Source organism: Mastigoproctus giganteus, chromosome 3 (genome assembly GCF_048544385.1).
Source record: "Mastigoproctus giganteus isolate SK-2022 chromosome 3, ASM4854438v1, whole genome shotgun sequence".
Classification (NCBI taxonomy): Eukaryota; Metazoa; Arthropoda; class Arachnida; order Uropygi; family Thelyphonidae; genus Mastigoproctus; species Mastigoproctus giganteus.
The window spans coordinates 153,765,359-153,783,221 of NC_143577.1; the positions used below are offsets into that span (position 1 = coordinate 153,765,359).

The 17,863-nt window shown below is 36.6% G+C and overlaps 1 protein-coding gene across 3 annotated transcripts in view; it reads right to left on the minus strand.

The window, feature by feature from the left end:
* Positions 1-217: 217 nt before the first annotated feature.
* RabX4 (RAS oncogene family member RabX4) overlaps positions 218-17,863 on the minus strand; it is a 148,727-nt gene continuing 131,081 nt past the window's right edge. The window contains exons 5-9 of one of the 3 annotated variants that reach the window (XM_090369457.1): positions 17,718-17,807; positions 13,095-13,212; positions 8,829-8,841; positions 6,233-6,238; positions 218-2,880 (exon numbers count right to left, since the gene is read on the minus strand). In XM_090369457.1, coding sequence (XP_090225583.1) covers positions 2,787-2,880; positions 6,233-6,238; positions 8,829-8,841; positions 13,095-13,212; positions 17,718-17,807 — 321 coding nt within the window. In that variant the 3' untranslated portion in view covers positions 218-2,786. Of the gene's footprint in view, positions 2,886-6,232; positions 6,239-8,828; positions 8,842-10,805; positions 10,812-11,768; positions 11,782-13,094; positions 13,213-17,717; positions 17,808-17,863 lie in introns of all 3 variants that reach the window. The other 2 variants (XM_090369456.1, XM_090369455.1) reach the window with 2 other exon arrangements.

Below are 17,863 nucleotides of genomic sequence, written 5' to 3' on the forward strand. Positions count from 1 at the left end.
GAGGTCTGTTGGAGGTGGTGGTATGGAAGTTTGTTTCTAAAGGGCATAAGAAAACAGTTTGAAAAATTCTGTATTTACAATAAAGGATTGTAGTTGTGAATTCTTAAGTAATTGTTTTTTTTTTTTTTTTTTGTTAACGTTACAATTAGTTTGATGCAGCATATAGGATTTTTCTATAATCAGTGTTTCAAAATCACACAAAATAATCGAAAAACAGCAGAGTGTAACAAACAATTTTATTGTTTTTGTCACCACTTAGCCCTTAGACGTGTATAATATCTGGCGACTAACAACTCACAAACTAGGTCCAGTCTAATGGGCAGCGTAAAAGCTCTGCTTGGTGTGTCTTTGCCAAGTGATGATTCGTAACCAAAATTACTTAAAAAACTCGTAACAAATATGTAAATCAGCATTTGCATAAATATACATCGTCCACTGGGAGTGAGACTAGACCCTTGGGTGTTGTATGTTACTACACACTGATGACACCTCTAATCCTACATTGATAGTTGACTTCAAGAATAAACACAATTACACTTGAATAGGAGCTCTAATACTTCTAAGACATTAATACTGAGGCTGAAAATGAAAACCTAGAAAAATGCTAAATGTACACTTTAGCTGGCATAACTACGTTAGTTATGAACAATGCCTCCAATAAAAAGCCGCCTGTCTACTATGATATATTTTATTTATGTACACAGGCCATAAACTAATAAAAATATAAGGCGTACTGCCGGAATTTGTTTTTTTTTTCCCTCTTCTGTATATGTATTAAATATCATTAGTTATTAAATAGCTAATGCAAAACGATTATTTTTAAAGTTCGATTTTTTAATCAAGTAATTGAAGAGGATTTATCAACACCGTATTAACTGACTATTGCATAAACGATATTTAATAATGGATGGTTAAAACTTAAGTTATTTTTTAATTTCGAAAAAAACTCAGCAAATCTTGGGCTGTGAACACAATTCTCAATGAAGGTGCACTAACTTTTTTTGTTTGTTTGTTTAAACGTGTTCGAATACTGACTATAGAATTCAGTTTTAACGTTGTTGCCTGTGTACAATGAATAAAATTCAGTAATATAATTTATCCTCGTAAAGCTTTGTTATCGGTCTGGAAAGCTTATTTGAGAAACGCTTTGTTCCTATAAATAAATTTCTATATACATTAGAAAAAGTGTTGTTTGTTACTTCGTTAATCTGAGAAATGTATTGCATTGCTTTGGTAAAGTAGAAAGTCAAATTTTAATGTTTTTTTTTTCTTTTGCTACTCATCATCACAGTTGTTGCCTTTGTCACCTGAAAAAATGAAACACGTATTACATTTACAGAGAAACAGATAGAAATAGCTACCGAAATGAAACAGTTTAACTTCAACGTGTGTGTGTGTGGCATTAAAAATAAAAGCCACTACCAGGTAAATTCATTTATGCAGCTTCAAGCTAAACAAATTTTATTTCTGGATAATACTACTTTTTCACTTGAATATGAAGTCAAAATACGCCAAGCATTTTAAAACACTACCACTATGAATAAAAAAAAAGAAAAAAATCAAACGCATGGAAGAGGTTGAAGGTTAAAATTTCCAATACCAAATAAATTGATCACAGAAATGGAATGACAAAAATGAACAGCAATGACTACACCATTTAACAAGCCAAATATAATTTGTAAATACAAACTAAAGATTTCGATATGAAACTTTGACATTTATTTTAATTTTTTTCACCGTAGGAATTTCCTGCAGAATGGAATATACATCCATGGCTATAACGACTTTGCAGAAATATATAAAAATAAATAACGGAGTGATAAAGCAATATTTCAAAACAATCGCATAATATATACAGAGAAAGAGAGAAAATTTCTCACTGCATTCACACCGGGATAACATCTATGTTTATACAGCAACTATTTTAGTATTAATGCATCGCGTTTCCTTTGAGACGTGAGATGCCTAACGATCAAAATATCGAAAGACATCTATTAATTCTTACCAAGGAAAAATGCCAAACTTCAGTTTCGTAACCTCGCTAGTCAAAATCTAGTCTTTCTTTAAAGATCCACCATTCGATTCTGTAACCCATAATATAGCCTATCTACTAGTAAAACGAATATGTGCTACCCTGAAGAAGCTCAGTGATTTTGAGGATATTGTGAACAAAGGTTTCATTTAACCTATTAGTGATTTAACATAGAACTCTGTTTCTGATTATTGGATAAGGCTACGCTAATTGAAGTAATAATTTAACTGTTTGCTGGTACTAAAACTGGAACACACTGTGGCTGTGTGCAGAGAAGTTATAAGATGTGTGTAACTAGAGGCAGACAAATAGTACAGTCAACACGCGTGCAACGTTCACATTTAACAGACAGTAACAAACTGCGCAGGCGCACTGGCCCTGTTGTTGAAATGCTTCCATTGAGAAGTGGATTTGAAATACACGTGTTATATTAAGAACGACTATTCAGAATGTAAACTGCACTGTGAGCCACACAAAGCCTTTTGTAATCGAAAAGGTGAGTTTGTAGGCTTAGCGAATGCATTTTGCGCCATAAGAAGCAAAGTGTATTGATATTACTAAGAATTGAAATATCCATCTCACTGATATCACATTCTGTAGCCAAGAACAAATTTCGAACGCATATTTTCCCAATCTGCAACAAATCACACTCAACTCTCAGATTCGATTTTTTTTTTGTCTTATAACAAACGGTCACCAGATGTCATATATTCATCGGTGTCAGTCGAGCAATTTCACAAAACACGTGCGAGGTCTAGCAGTTACATCTATAAGTCCCAGCAGCCAGTTGTTTATTTTGGTTCAAGTCTGTCTTCTCCCACTGAAGTCGTTCAAGTTCGTCAAATTTGCTTGCCTAGTAAATAAAATAAAAGTATTACTTGAAAGTACGAAGTCACTCAAACCATAAATTGCAAAACATTGATATTTAATTAAAGATTTAATTTTAACAACTGCGTAGTTTGCAAATGCAAAGTGTAAACCACTTTTACAATACAGCATATTTAGTGCAAATTTTAGGTAGCTGTACTTTCACTAACAATAAATAAAACTGATATCTGATCGTCAGAGCAAAGTAAATAACTTCAGTATTCACTGAAAAATTCAAAACTCAAACTCTCCAAACGTGACTAAAAAGAAAATGGACATTGTACAAAAAAACCACGCTTATCTTCTCTTTGGCAGAAAAAGTTAGCGTGCTTACTTTTTCTTCGTCTAAATCAAAGTAACTACAGAAAGTTCTCTACTGCATCCTTCTAAGTACTGAATGGCTGGACGATGCTTTTCCATCTTCAGAGTTCTGACTTAGTAGACATCAAAGCAGAAGCAGAAGATTATCAGGACATGATAAACTTAAGAAAAGATATTTTAGTACAATTTTGCAATCATTATTTATTAAAACGATATAATTACTTCTGAGAAGAGTCTAGGATGCACCTTCCGGTTTGTTTTTACTGGCACATCAGCAACCAAAGCTATAATGCGCTAAAATCAGGTCATGTAAAGGATAAGAGCTAAAAGATTTCAGTGTTCTAACAAATTAAGTCACTATTTAAAAAAAAAAAAAAAAAAAACGAATCAAGATAAAAGTATCTGAAAAAGGCATAAAAGGTATATATTTTTATACGAGGATAAAAACATTTAAAGCTTTGAAATAGTTAAAAACAGCTAATAATTGGTCATCGTCGAATAAAATATAATTGAAAGTATAAGGCTCAGTCAGTTGACTAAAAAACAGTAAACCACGTTCGGGTCTATAACGTGGACAGTTTGATAGAATATGCCGAATTGTTAAAAAGGTATCACAGTTCTCATGCATAGGGGTGTCATCTGTCCTCTGTAGAAATGAATGAGTAAGATGACTTTCTGTCTAAGGCTCCTGAGCAGACTAGACTGCCAATGTTGGATTACAGGCTTTATCTGGTTACACTTATTCGTGATCTGCCAGTGCCAAGATTGTTGCCGCTGCGAGAGTAATTTAGAGTGTATTACCTGCCTGTAGTCTGTATAGGGTACTAACAGGCTACTACTGTTTTGTGATTGCGCTGATCTGGCTGCAGTATCCGCCAATTCATTACCCCTGATCCCAATGTGGCTTGAAATCCAGCAGAAACGGATAATGAAAAAACACCCAGAAAGACAATATAATATCTACTGTAACCGAGTCAGGAATGGATAAAGATTATGTCTCATCCCCGATAAATAGCATTAGCATTAGCAGAGGCATTTGATGCAAGAAAGCAAGCTTATGCAGCATCAGCCAAAAAAATAAAAAATAAAAATAAAAAATAACCACTTCCACTTCACCCCTCTGTTCGTTCGAAATGCCTGTCCAGCTGAGCCTTAAACTTATTTAGGCTATCAGCTTCCACGACAAGGGATGGAAGTTTATACCAGCAACCAACCACCCGCTGGCTAAATGCAAATTTCCTCACGTCTATCCTACATCTGTCTTTCCTCAATTTGAATTTATGCCCTCTCAGGTGATTATTCTGAGCAAGAGGAAGAATCCCATCAGCATTGAGCATGCTCAAACCATTCAAGGCTTTATACGCCTCTATCAGATCACCTCGCCGGTGCCTAGTCTCCAGACACTGTAATTTGCAAAACTTAAGCCTTTCTTCGTAAGAACACCCCTTTGTTCCATTCACTAATCTTGTTGCCCTTCTCTGTACTCGTTCCAGCATCTCTACATCCTTCTTGAAATGAGGCCTCCAGACCTGTATACAGTACTCTAGGTGCGGTCTGACCATTGCCTTATACAAGGGAATAATCACCTCCTTATCCCTGCTAGAAAAATTCCTATATATCATCGAAAATACACCATGAGCTACTCTTGCAGCCCGTCTGCACTGCTCAGAAAACTTCATATCTGCCTGCAACAATCATCTCCAGGTCCCTTTCATTCTCTACCACTGTCAGTGTAGTACCACAGAGTTGATACGTTGCTGTTTCCCATATGTAGTACTTTACATTTGTTTTTTTTTTTTTTTGTCAATGTTTAAACTTCATTTGCCACCTCTCAGCTCAACCTTTCCAGATCCTGTTGCAGTAGCATAGTGTCAGTAGTGTTCTTGACGACCCTGCCAACCTTCGTATCGTCTGCAAACTTGGACATTAAGCTTGATATACCATCATCAATATCATTTATAAATACAGAAAACAATAATGGCCCAATACTGAACCCTGAGGGACTCCACTAATAACATTAGTCCGCGATGAGCATGTCCATTGATTACCACTCTCTGTCCTCTCCCCCTCAACCACCCCTTTATTTATAGCAGCAGTTTGCCTCCAATGCCACACTGCTCCAATTTGTGCAGCAGTCTTCCATGTGCAACAGTATCAAAAGCCTTTCTAAGATCCAAGTATATAATATCAAAGTTATTCCCTGCATCCAGTTCTTTTGTGACTGCATCATAGTATCCAATCAAATTGGTCAGGCAAGACTTCCCCTTAACAAAACCATGCTGTGTCTGAGCTATAACTGAAGTCTTGTCTAGATGATCCTGCAGTGCTTCTTTAACCAGTGCCTCCATTAATTTTCCAGGAACAGAAGTTAAACTAACAGGTCTATAATTACTTGTGTCGCCCTTTGATCCTCCTTTGTGAATTGGGATCACATTTGCACATCTCCAGTCCATGGGTACTTCCCCTGAGTCCAAGGAAGCTCTCATAATTATGGCTAAGGGTTTGCTTACTTCCTTTGCTGCTTCCTTTAATATAACTGGATAGATTCCATCCACCCCAGGTGCCTTTCTTGTATTTATCTTCAACAATTTCTCCTCCACTTTACTCTCAGTTATTACAAGATTATCTAGCTTATTGCCAGAGTTGAATACACCTCTGGCATTCCCCTCGCTGAATAACTCCTCATGTGTGAATGTCGATGCAAAATATTCATTCCGTTTGTTAGCTACCTGAGCAGGATCATCAACAGTTGACCCATCGATATCAAGTGGACCAATCTGATTCATACCCTTCCTTCTAGAGTTTGCATAAGTAAAGAACTCTTTGCTGTTTTTCTTTGCATCCCTTGCCAAAGATTTCTCGTAATCCGCCTTCGCCCGCCTAACCTCCTTTGTAACTTGGTTACAGATCAACTTGTATCTATCATAGGCTTCTGTGTCACGTGTTAATTTGTGTGTATCCCATGCATTTTTCTTCTCTGCCATATGTCTCATTAGTTCATCTGACATCCACTTAGGCCTAAACCTTGAACAATATTTCTTAGTTTGTATGTAAAGCCTAGTAGCTTCCAAGATAAGTTCTTTGAATGCTTCCCATTTTGAATTTGCTATTGGTAACATCATCAGTTGGTCCCACTGTATAGAATTTAAATACTGTGTCAGTCCATCGTAGTCGCCTTTACGAAAGCAATAACCCTTCCCTTTACCCATAATGGTAGTTACCCCTTTGAGTAAATCCCACTTCAGCACACTGTGATCACTGCCACCTAGTGGTTCATTTACCTGCAGATTCTTAATGCATGAAGAATCACTACTGATAATCAAATCAAGAGTATTACTCCCTCTAGTTGCCTCCTGAGTATTACTCTCTCTAGTTGCCTCCTGAATAGCAAGGAGTCCGCATACACCTTTGGTAATGGTAAGTTTTAATGTTGTTCAAGGCTAGCTCTACAACATACAACTCAGCTTAGATTTCAGGGGAAATCATGGTATCAAATGTAGGAAGCTGTATGTATTCAGTGAATTAAGAGCAGTCTCAGCTGTTCTACTTTTACAGAAAATATAGCTAGTCTGAAATAAAGTAACTCAGTTCAGGAATTGCAATACTATAGATAACAATATTATCATCGATCTAATGTCTTAACATTAGATCGATATTAGATTAGATTATCTAATTAGATTAATTATCTAACATTAGATTAACATTTACATACATAATATTTCAGAAACAAGATATTTATTTCTGAATGTAATGAACAAGATATTTATTTCTGAATTTATTTCTGAACAATATAAACAAGATATTTATTTCTGAATGTCATTTATTTCTGATATTTATTTCTGAATGTAATGAACAAGATATTTATTTCTGAATTTATTTCTGAACAATATATACAAGATATTTATTTCTGAATGTCCGGAACTTATGAGTCCCCAATACAAAGTTGCTCAGATTTGGAAACGAAACATCTTCTTGGCTTAAGAGTTTCTTTACATAAAAAGATCTTCAGTATTGTGGATATTTAACATACGTAAAATCAGCCGATTATATTGGTGATACAAAAATATAAGGATCTGCAATAATAAGAAAATCCTTCCTTCCAAAATCCCCTACTTGGTATTTTAAATACTTTTGACAGGTGTATAAAAATATTTAGAGCAAGGATTCATTACCTGTGCCATTAAAAGCTTAGTATGATAAAGAACAGACTTATTTTTTATTATAACTGCCTATTGATTATCATATATTGTAACTTCATGCGGGTTGAAAAACAACTGCATAAGCAACTCTTCTTCCCGCAACTCAACGGTAAAATGCAAACACTGATTTGTAACAATCTATGATCGCATAAAATCCAATAAAAATATGCAGAAGCAGCACCCGTTGCAGTCCATAAGGTCTTCCGCCTCAGTGCTACTAAAAATATTCAATTTCTTTAAGACTACAGGAGAATGAATTGCAGAGTTTTAGCTGATTTTCTTTCTTAATGTTTCCCGGAATTAAATGGTGCCGGTAGTTATTTTAATGACCTGCAGCTTCATTCCCATGCACTTTTCGTTTCCGGCCACTGATAGTCGGCATGAAAAAGTGCGAAATAATGGAAGCAATTATGGTTAATTAGTTACAAAAGGAAATCTACAAAATTAATTCTGAAAGGCATAATTATATTTAGAAATGGAATCGTAGTGAATTATGATAAATTCAGAATTATCGGAAAGAAATTACTATTAAATAATAATGAAATATTTTTAAATGAGAACCTAATTGATCAATTACAGAGAGGTGCGCCTTCTTTTCAATACAATTCTAGTTTTTTTTTTAATTTCATTCTGAAAAGTGCTAACATATTCTTATTTTATATTCTCTATATATATATATATATATATATATATATATATATATATATATATATATATAATGAATAAGGCAAATGAATTAATTATTATAGCAAGATAAACAATTATTATAGCAAATTATACAATAACAGACTAAAAACTGAAAGGAGAAGAACTGATTAATGCCATCGATGAATACTAGATAGAACATTACATCAGTCTTATTTAGTTTGAGCAGTTGTTAAACGTGCAGTATATATAGGCTGGTGGCAACTAATCGCTATAATAGTTATACCTAGTCCATAGTTCTAGCTTGGTAGGGATACACATAAATAATGGAAATAACAAATATTGAAAGAACAAAATAATTAATAAAGTATAAAAGTAGAGAAAATAGCGTAGAAAATAGTAACTAAATACATATGTCAAACCAATTATAGGAAGAAGGTGACACATTGAAAGAGACTTTATCAAGGGCTAACCCCTTCAATGTGTCCTCCTACAATTAGCGAGCTATCAGTTTCTGATATCATCTGCCTGTTAATCCATGCCGAATGGTAATAAAAGATATCAAAAAGAAGGATAGCTATAATAATAGTAACTAAGTTAAAGTTAGACGAATTTTGTCGTGGTTAGACGAATTTGAGGTGGTTAACAGGCTGGATGACTTTAGCCCGACCAATAGCCATGACAATGAATCAAGCAGAAAAACGAATGATAGTGGTAGTTGAGAACCAATAGTTTTTTTTAAATTATATCTGTTAGTGGATGACAAAGGAGCAACAGCTAAAAAAGGAGAACGGATATAGGGTGTAAGAAGAGCAATAGTACCACAATCCCCCTCGAATTACTCTAATAGTTCATGAGGTAAGAACAGTAGAAGAAGAAAGCGAATAGTTAAAGTATAGGAAAAGTAATAAAGCAAATGTACGGCGGATAATCAGAGAATTTGCTATAAACTTAATAATTTGTTTTATTTTCACTATAGAAATCGTCCTGATAAATAGAAACGTTTGGAACTTGACCTATAGAGAATGAAGTTTCATATTCAGAATGCCCGCGATCTTCCTGTCATCAGGAAGATCGCGGTCATACACGTCGTTTCTTCTATCTGAGCATCACTTATGGGGTGGAATGAAATCTGGGGATAATCTGCACCCTAGAGTAACTTATCCGCAGGTTTCTTTCCACCTCATAATTGATGTTCGGATAGAAGAAACTGAGGAATCTGCGGATCAGGTTGGTGATGTTCGGATAGAAGAATCTTGGGATCAGCTGCTCCCTCCAAATTAAAGCGCCTTTTTAATGCAGAACACCGAATCTTACATTGGCACTCTTAAGCATTATTCGTATGCGCCTGCGGGACAGCTGAGCTCTCCACTATGTTTGGTATTCCGACTTCCTCTCAACATCAATAATGTCAGATGAACCATCATAGTGTAAAAGTTGAAGGATGGCTCAATCCCTCAACATCTGCGATGTCTGTAATTGGTGTATCCCTATCTGTTCACTGGCAGCCTTACTTTCCCGGTGCTCTTCGAATACAAGGCTGCAGCTGGCTGATAATTTCTTACCAGCCCAAATGCTGTTCTGCTATGTAGAATCCTGATACTAATCTGCGTAATTTTTTTTTTTTTTTGGATAAACGATACAGAAGACAAACTTTACATCTTCTGCAAGGACCAGGAGTTTAGCCTACATGAGCTTGGAATGCAACTCTAGTGATTTTTTTTTTTTTTTTTTTTTTGACTGAAATTGTCGTGTCTTTGTTATGCAGCAATATTATATAAAATAAAATCTGTATACTTAACTGATATTACGTCATTCTTAACTGTACGATTATTACAGTAGTTAATTCTTGGTATAATTGTCTCATTTTAATGTGTATACTTCCGTCCTCTCTTCTCCATTCTCTCCTTGTACGAGAAAGGTGAGTATAGCAGACTTCCCTTCTGTTGCCATGTTTTCTTCTGTTTTTAGTACTGTAAACCAATAGCATATTTTTTACCGCTCCATATAAAAACAATAAGATTTATTTTATTCTGCAAATTGGATGGAGATTTAAAATTAGCTTTTCTGATATTTGAATTTCTCTGAAGGAGAAAATTTTATCTTGGAGGTAAATAAAGGCGTGTTGAATGGAAGTGGCCAATACAAACCCAGCCTTCTTCTCGCCTGTTTTTCCTGTAGTTAGATGTCCATAACTGTGGTTGACGTTTGATCCATAGGCTAGTTGTTGTTGTTGTTATTTGGTTTTTAGGAGCATTAGCAACTAAGGCCATATTGCTCCGGGATATGCGGTGGTCATTCCCTGACCTTTCCTCATCCTCCGTATTTGGTGGTGACGGGCTCGAACCTCGGTCTAATCAAGAAGCGTGTGCTACGCACTGCTGCTCCTTCCCACCTGGCTACGGAGGCGCCCTGATGATCCATAGGAGTTTGTTATTAGTTTAGCTGTCCATACTTGGCACCAGCCTGCACGCTGCTTGTATAAGTTTTTTGTAGATAATAAACTGCGCACGGAATCTAAAATGCTGGAGAAGTGCAGCGTGCATTTGTTTAACCGCACTATCCGCAAGTTTACGAAGAATGGAGTTATCAACTGGTTAACTATATATATATAGCTTGTTTGTTTGTTGTTTGGTTTTTAGGAGCATTAGCAACTAAGGCTATATTGCTCCGGGGGGATATGCGGTGGTCATTCCCTGACCTTTCCGCATCCTCCGTATTTGGTGGGCACAGGCTCGAACCCCGGTCTAATCAAGAAGCGTGTGCTACGCACTGCTGCTCCTGCCCACCTGGCTACGGAGGTCCCATATATATTGCAGTGCCATCTTTATATCCAGTGATTAATACTTCCCGTGACAAACTTCAACTGTATTAATAACAGCAGAACATATAAGTTCATTAACTGGACATTTTATTTACTTTCTAAAAACTTTATCCTTTAATAAAGAAAGGCGTTTTTGAGTTTTAAAACAAGTTCTTGCAAATTATTTCAAATTCATAAGATTATGAATCCAAAATTATTAATTTACAAGGTTTTATCATTGAGTTCTTCACCAATGATTCTGAACTATCATCATTAATTTTACAGATGGGCTTGATAATCACTAGAAATACTTAATCAGGAAGCCGCATAAAGTGTTGATTTTCTAGTTGTAAACAGTGTTTGCTATACAACAGAAATGCATTTCCATAAAGGTGTGTGGCAAGTTTGTCTCAGAGTTCTTTCCTTGGTGCGGTATAACAAGGGCAATGACCTTATGCCAATTGTAATAAAGACACTCTTTATTATACAACGAAAGAAACCTCTCTTTTATCGTTAACAAGATGCCCTGTAATGATGTTATGATAATAACATTTTTGAGAGACAAAGATCTTTATCACCCCCCTTTTAATTTTGTTGTGAAATACCACTCACTTGTGTGGTCAACTAACCGCCATTCCACTGGAGAAAAGAAAGAGAAATGTCCCATAGCTAAAGTAGGTGTTCTTCAGCTATGGAATAATTGTAAGTAGAAAAAAGTTCTTATAAACATATATTCTACAAGCAATCGAAGTAACAGCCCTCAGCACTGAATAATGGATGTCGCTGATGTAATCAGCGGATCAACCGAATAACAGATGCCGCTGATGTGATCAGCAGCTTGTAGTATTCGGGTCAGCCCTACTGTTTGACTTCACAGCATACCCCCACAGAAGAAAAGTACAAAGGCGTAAGGTCTCTTAGGCAAAGCCTCTCTACAAAATGTTGGTATGCGCAATCTTGTTACAGTCACATCTGTTGTTTGGTTTGTAGACACATCGTTTAATAACAGTACGAGTAGAAACCACATGAAGCGCTCGGTTATCAAGCGGTCATCAAATAATACAAACAACCAGAAAAGTAGGTTTCTGATAAAACGGCATCAAACATTCATCGAGAAATGGGTATAGAAATGCATTTCCATGGCTGCGCGAAGATCCTCATGAGTCCAAACACGTGCATTTCGTTTTGTATATTATTCTATCTCTATTGAACAAACAGATATAGAATTTGAAGTGAAAGTTTTGTCACTGGTTGCACAAGCTCCAGCGACAGAACTTCTCACCGACAAATATATGGGTAATAATGGTTCTCAAGCTTAAGCACATATTTATAAATGCGTGCTTGAAGGCTAATTTTCATGTTGTGCGGAATGAAAAAACGGAATAACCACGGAGACAAACCCTCCGCCTGTGATCAGCCTCAGATCGGCTACCTGGATTGACGAGAACTTCCTCTAGTCGTTGGTAATCGAACCCTGACCTCTCTAAACGAGCAGCAGGCCACAATGTATCGCTTAGACTAAGTTGCCACGGAGGGGTCTTTTAGTGTTAATAAGTAAAGACTCCCCCTCCGTGCATTTAGCTGCAGAACTTCGCCATTTTGGAAGGGGAAATGGTACATGTCGTCCATGTGATTCTCTACATTAGGGAAACCACCATCGGTATTCTTTACCTGTTGCTCGGGCGTTACCACCACAAAAACGCATAAATGAAGAGAATGTCGGCGTCTTCTTCCTTAGATGTACCGTTGTACTCAGTCGTTGTTGCTTGCCATACCCACAGACCCGAAACAGAATTGCATCTAACAGCTGACGTATACAAACTATCATCTAGGTCACCTACATACATACTGTGCATGCATAGTTACACGACGCTTACTTCTGTGGAAATTTGATGAACTGCAGTTGAGTGTCAAGAACTTCAGTTAAAAAATAATTATGAAACTTTAGAAAATGTTTTTCTACTCGCATTGACTCCAGAAACATGTACTTGAACAATGGATAACCTATTGCGGGATACTTTTTATATTCATATTAACAATTAAAATATAGTTCATATAAATAATTCATTATATTAGGACACACTAGTATTTATTGTTTTGTGGAGTGGCATTCAATTTTGATTGAATTTGTTTGATTCTCATGTATTTGGCAACCAGTCGTTGAGCATGCTGCCCAAAGTGGGGAACAATCCCATTTAGCAGTAAGTGATATCAATAAGAAAGTAACTTACTCTTCGCTCTCTTTGTTCCCTAATCTTTCTTGCTAGCGATATGAAGGCCTCTTGGATATTGATGTTCTGCTTACAGCTGCATTCAAAGAAAGGAATATCAAAACTATCTGCCACCTGGAGATAAAGTAAAGAATTTAATAGTAGTGTGAGAGACTACTCGGCAGTAATAATTTTACATTTTTAGCTAAAATATGATAATAGAAGTGATAAATGATGATCACTTTAACAACCCATGCTCAACTGTTCATTTGAGGGTATAATTGAATTACCATTTATTTGTAGCACTTTTTTTTTATTCAATAAGGTCAGCATTTCCCAGTGTGAGTGCCTCCCCACAAGGGAAGGAGAGAACTGAGGGCCATGTATTCCTACATGTTGTTGGCGTATCATCCACATTACAACATGGGTATTCACTCTGGTGATATTAAGATCCTAATGGTAGACGGAGGGGGAGACTTGCATTTCATCAGAATCTCAATATCACCAGAGTGAACACCTATATAGTAATGTGGATGATAAGCCAAGAACTGATAGGAATATATGACCCTCAGTTGATTATGCACAATGCTGCCTTTATCTAATACCATTTTATATACCTGCTTTTACCTATCCAAAACTATCAGTTCCCAAACCCACTTCAATAAATTCCTTGTTAGAGTATCGGCTTTTTAAATGGCTAGACAGATTCATAGACAAACAGAACACCATTTATGGAACTGTGCTTTACTCTAAACTAGATGTGATCCAATACTGCAATCTGTTGCAGTATTAGATCACATCTAAAGCTCGTATGTGGACGAATAGACGCCTTCAGAAACGCCAATGTCAGGACACCACGGATAGTAGGACGTAATAACTGGAGATTGCCTAGAATAGCTTCAAGTTAACTCTTGAAGCCAATCTGGACAACCTAGCTCGTCTAAGAAGCATGTTTCTAGGAAACATAATCGTGCTTTTCAACAGACTAGTACATAACCTGGCCAAGTTCTATGAGTAAAATCTTATAGATCCGAAAAACTGCAAGAAACCTTCAACGCTGATAAAGGTATAGTTTTATTTGTAATGGAGCTCTAGGGGTTTCCCCCAACTCCGCGTTTAACTTTGTGATGAATACATACTCTGTAAAGGCCAGATTTATGTAGGTCAGTGCGTGTTCGTGCAGTGTTAGTTATGTTGTTTGTATTGTTCATCCGGCCTCTTAGTCTAGGGGCTTGTGGTTTGACACGAAAACCTCTAATTTACCGTCCAGTGCTACAAGGAGGCGGGCCGGGCTCTGTGGGGAGTGTAAAGTATTGGCGGGGCGAACCCTAAGGTAGCTAAAGCTACAAGCAGGGAGGGCCCAGTAAAAAAAAAAAAGAAAATAAAAATGAGTTTTGGGAATGAATAGTGTGGAGATAGGAAGTGGCGAGGATAAAGCGGTAGGAGAATAGAGGGGGGGGCAATAGTGGAAGAGTCCGCCTGGTTGAAAGGGAGGACAGGAAGGGTACCCCAGGACAGGATACTCATCCTGTTCCTGAGGTGAATGGAGGCCACCCAGGTTGGGGGGGGGGAAGAGAGCAACCATCCCAGATGGTAGGATTGAAAGGTCATAGGGAAAGGGATTTCTACGTTGGAGCGCCTGTAAGGGCTCTGTCCCACACTGGCCAGGGGTCAAGCCCTAATGACCAGTGTCAGCATCCCACGGCACGCCGGCCGGCTAAGAAAAGCTACAGCATGGTACATGCTGTAGCTTGGATGAGCTACAGCCCATCTAAGCTTAAAAATAAAATGGATAACATAAACATCAGATATATAATAAGTCCTTTTATACAGTCCATATTTGTTTCCACATTTACTCCAGCATTAGTCATTCCCATTCACCACAACTCACAGTCACTCCCTTTCACCACAATTTCTTTCACTCACTTGGATGAGCTACAGCTCGGATGAGCACAGGGCTATAACAGGTCCACATACCCATCAGTTTGTCAAGTGAGGGGTAGGGATACAATTTATTACACTCAGTCATTCAACTATCATTCAAAGTTTTAAAAATTTTCTTACATTTTCTATTAATTTTTTTTTAATTATCTAAATTTTTCTCCCTCATGCATCGATATTCTTTCACACACTGGGGGGGGGGGAATGCCGTGTGTGTGTGTGTGTGTGTGTGTGTGTGTGTGTGTGTGTAGTGTGATATTAAGTTTAAAGATAAATTGAGGGTATAGGCTAATATATAGTTATGTTAGTATAAACATAAAATGGATAACATAAACATCAGATATATAATAGGTCTTTTTATACAGTCCAGATTTGTTTCCACATTTACTACAGCATCAGTCATTCCCATTCACCACAACTCACAGTCTCTCCCTTTCACCACAATTTCTTTCACTCACAGTCTCTCCCTTTCACCACAATTTCTTTCACTCACAGGGTATCTCCCCCTCACATTCAATAAGCATTCATTCCCACCTTTCTGTCTACATTCTCACACACACGTCCTTTCATTCTCTCAGTTTCTCACATATCACTCATTCCCATTTACCATAACAGTACTCAGACATTTCCTTTCGCCACACATTCGGTTTCCTTCTTCCGGAACTGCACCCGCGTGCACCTCATCTTACTATTTTTATTCAGATGAGGTGCAGCCCAGCTGAGCTCTCACTCACTAGGGAGGTATGCAGTGGGTACGTTAGTATTATGTGATAACACGGCTTATAGTTAGTAAAACATAAACATGAGAAATATTATATATCTAATTATGTATAGCTATATAATATCTATACATAATATCCAACATGTATAACATCCAACATATATACTGTATATAATATCCAATGTGTAGTGTATATGTTTTCTTTCACACAAGCACATTTTCTCATTTCAATCATTCTCATTTACCATAACCCTCAGACATTCCCTTTTACCACAACTATTATTACTCCTAGGTCTAGTATCCTATGACATTTATTCAACATCCAGCATATTCATTTTAATTGCCTTCTGCTCTTGTTCATTTCTTTCTTTCTGCATTGCAGCCCCAAGGTATCTCGGCTTACTAGTATGTTTTGGCTGAGCTACCTCTGCGACTGCATGTACTTCTCCCTCCCTTTTATTGTTGTCTAGTTACTGTAGGCACCCACAAACCCCCAGGTAGAGTGACCCAGGGAAATCCTATTTCTGATACGATAAATGTCACATCCGGATGTCTGTGCAGGGTGTTGGGTACAACTACCCTGACAGATTAAGTGTCATCATATTAAGTGCCACAAAACAATATGCCACTATTTTTGCAAAATCCGAATTACACAGGGTTCCAAAAAATAGTTCAGGCATTTCCGCAACATAAAACAGTCAGCCTTTGTTTAGGAAGAAGCACTCTGTTCAGTTTCACAGGCTAATGTTTTGTTTCGTAAACTTCCAAAACAAACCGGTTGTTGTTTTGAAAACTTTTTCAGGTATGACATCTTCAATGAACTGCTGAAATTGGAGTTTAAATTCGTCTGCTGCAGGTTTATCAGAACTCAGTTTATCATCTTGGACAGTAATTTGTGTAATTCTGTGTCGTTGTTTAAATCTTGTCAACCAACTAGAAGATGCATTAAATTTCAACGGTAATTTTAACTCTTCGAAAAAATGCTTAGATTGAGTGGCGCAATTATCCCAAAACCAGATTCCCTAGTGCGCTTTGTTGATTAAACCATATAACCATTTCTTTGTTCAGTTAACTCTATGTAGAAGTTTTCATCGATTTTCGTTTTGACATACCGCCAGCACTATCTGAAACTCCAGAAAATCCAATTAATTTATTCTTTATTAAATCTCGTAGTTTGTTCACCAACAGCTGACACTCCAGCACCGTTTTCATGTTTATTGGTGAGTTCAAGTTGTTGTTGTATTGAAGGAGCAATTATTTTTATTTTTAACATAATTGGTAACTTTAAAACTTTTGAAATAAACGCAAACAAAATACGTATTTACTTATTGAACAACCACAACTCAAAATGTGCCCTCCTGTTTAGCATGCACTAATTGATGAACAATGGATACGTAGCTGTTTGCACGCGCCTAAGGATTGAAGGAATCCTTAAGAAAAAGGATTGTACAGTGCATAGAACCAGTACGGATTTAAGAGTTTGTGGGCCCTAAGCGACATTTTTTTTAGAAATATTTAAATTTAAAAATAAATTATTGTAAGTAGGTATTTCAACTGATTTTTTTAAAGATATTTAAATCAATTTTTTTCCTCTCCAGTTAATCCGCTATTCAGTTAAACTGCTCCTAGACAATCGAGTCTTTTGTATTTTTGTCCAATAAAAATCTCGCGTTTTCTGTCCTCTCGCCCTTGTATTTATATACTAAAGTTTTTGTATGTATGGCGTGATTTTTATCACATCAACACACACAAAACATTACACACAATTCCATAAAATATTTGTTTTGATTTTTAGTAAAATCTGTATTTTATGGAAGTTTCGAAAAAATTAAAATGTTATTTGATGGATGATGATGACAGAATTTTATTTTATGATGACAGAAAAGTTAATATTGTATTTTATAAACCGTATCATAATGTATATCTCTATTATTATGATAAGTATATGACATATGATAAATACTACTCTCTCTCTTACCTTTTGACCTCTTTCAAAGTCCACTTGTCTCATTTGTGTGTCGTCACACTTATTACCTGCTAGGACTTTCACAACGTCAGGAGATGCATTCTGAAAAAAAAACAAAAATAAAAAAACATTAAAAATGTTGTTATTCTAAAATGTAC